General features: G+C 36.0%; 1 protein-coding gene across 1 annotated transcript; it reads left to right on the top strand.

Moving 5' to 3' along the window:
• The first annotated feature begins 891 nt into the window (after positions 1-891).
• Positions 892-1,661, top strand: LOC133723151 (agamous-like MADS-box protein AGL62). The gene is made up of 2 exons (XM_062149977.1): positions 892-1,287; positions 1,482-1,661. The coding sequence occupies exons 1-2, from the start codon at positions 892-894 to the stop codon at positions 1,659-1,661; spliced, it is 576 nt and encodes a 191-aa protein (XP_062005961.1).
• The last annotated feature ends 839 nt before the right edge of the window (positions 1,662-2,500 follow it).

Genomic DNA, 2,500 nt, shown 5'->3' with positions numbered 1-2,500 from the left:
ATTCTAACTCAAGCTAGGTAGGGTTTATCTTGTACTTTCAATTATTAACCAAGTTCAAAGTTAAATGAAAAAAAAAACCAAGTTAATTTCTCATACTTATAGTGTATTTTTGTTGAAATATTTTCAGTATTGTCCATGTTAATATACTTCTCCGATTATTTTCCTTCACTCACATGAAATACCCCTTTCTTTTGGACCTAATGAACATTATCCTCGTATGTATGCAACATTAAGGTAAGTACTTTTTTTCTGTTATAATGTATTGATAGCATTTGGTAGTGACATTTTCACTAGCTAACTCAATTGCTATTTTTTCTTAATTCAAGTTTATGTAAATTATAGTCTCGCTGAATCATCTAGAGTTAATTTAGAGCTGCTCGCATCAAAGCTTATGTACACATTCATTTATCACCATATATCCTTATATAAGCAACATGCATATGTGTTTTTATCAGCTTCCATTAAGACTTGCAAGTATAGATTTGATCATTTGAGAAGTACGTATGTTTTTTTTTTTGTTGAAATTATTTGAAGGGATTACGAGCCAGGAAATTATCCTTCACTAGATCAGGTCTTTTGATAGTGATTAATAAGAAATGAAGGTATTCGGTTAAGAATGGAATACAATTCTAGGAGATTCTATATATCATGTATGATAATTGCCATAGTATTCTTAATTTTCCTAAACTAGTATATTAATGACTAAATAAACAATAGAAAATTGATTGACAGCAAAGTTCTAGATATCTATAAATATGCACAAACCATAATTTCTATGTCCAAACACACGGTATAAAACATTCCCCCCTCCCAAATCCTAAAAAACAACAACAACACATCACAAACAAAGTGATTGTTAGAAACTTTTTGTTCATTCCTTTAACTGTTGCAATGGTGGCTAGGGCCAACAAGGGTCGTCAGAGAATCAAGATGCGCAAATTGGAAAACGACAGTAAACGGTACATTGTCCAAAAGAAGTTGTGGCGTTTCAAGAACAGTAGTGAACCCTGCACCCTTACTGGTGCAGAGATTGCCGTGATAATAGATTCCCCCGGAAAGAATATATTCTCGTTCGGGCACCCTTCTGTGCAGACCATCATTGACCGCTATGAGAACATGAATCCTTACTCAACCAACACTGAGCAACTGACGGAGGCTGCATGCAGAAGAAAAGTAGAGGATCTCATGGCAGAATTAGATGCTATTAATGAGGATCTGCAAAATGAGAAGATGAAAAGAAAAATTCTTAATCAAGAGGAGAGGGCCGATCGACCAGACTCATCACTGGTATGAGAGGTCCGTTGAATGCATGGACGATAAGCAACAACTAAACTTCTTTGGGAGTGCATTGAGGGAGCTTGGTGGTATGGTGGCCCCAACACTCTGAAGTGTTGCGGCAAAAACAAGATGAGCTAATGCAGCTAAATGCTGCAATGGTGCAACAAGCTGAGCTAATGAAGAAAAACACTATGTTGATGCAGCAAAACCCTGCTATCGGGGCTATTAAGGGATTTAAGAACTTCGTTCAACCAAGTGCAGCCACTGCTTTGCTGTTTCATGGTGGAAATTCATCGAACCACAACACGATGAATCCCTATGATCCTATGCCTTCTCCTCCTCCTCCTGCCGGACCATGGAATCTGAATTTTGGAAGTCAGTGATTTTTCTGAGGAGATCAAGAGATTGGTCATCAACTTGGCTGAATATTTGCAGAAGTGATTTTTATGAGGATATCGAACTTGGCTGAATATTTTAAATATTCTCTTTATTTCTTTTCCTGATTGCACACAAAGTAGATTTCTTCCCAAACTCTCCATATTTTATTTCCTCATGCTAAAATCGAGGTTTGATACCTTAACGATCATCAACTTGGCTGAATATTTGCAAAAGTGATCTATACATTATGACCTAAAATTGAACGGTCCAGATGCCGAAACGCAATCGAAAAGTGAGTCCCACAAGAGATCTCTTAAAATGGCTAAAAAAATGATCCCTTAGTGAAAGGGCCATATATAACCCTAAACCCTAAATCAATTTTAAACGAATCGATACTCAACTCCAAGAACCTTTTCTCCAACAAAAAATCAAAACATTCGAAGAAAAAATCATTAACGAATTATGTTCGGATATTCCTACTGCCTTTTGGCATAGGAAAAAACATATTGTCACTCTCCCTTATATTAAGGGATTCCATGAGAAAAATATTCCTACCAAAGCCCGTCCAATTCAAATGAATCAAGAAGTCATGGAATTCTGCAAAAAAGAAATTAAAGATTTACTTCACAAAAGAATCATCAGACAAAGTAAATCCCCATGGTCATGTCCTGCCTTCTATGTGCAGAAAAATGCCGAATTAGAAAGAGGAACTCCACGCTTAGTCATCAATTATAAACCTCTCAATACAGTTCTAGAATGGATTCGATATCCTATCCCCAATAAACGAGATCTCATTAACAGATTAAATAATGCTGTCATTTTCTCCAAATTTGATATGAAATCT

The sequence above is a fragment of the Rosa rugosa genome, chromosome 7, assembly GCF_958449725.1.
Source record: "Rosa rugosa chromosome 7, drRosRugo1.1, whole genome shotgun sequence".
Classification (NCBI taxonomy): Eukaryota; Viridiplantae; Streptophyta; class Magnoliopsida; order Rosales; family Rosaceae; genus Rosa; species Rosa rugosa.
Note: the sequence above shows the minus strand (reverse complement) of the source record. Positions and strands in the feature narration are given on the sequence as shown.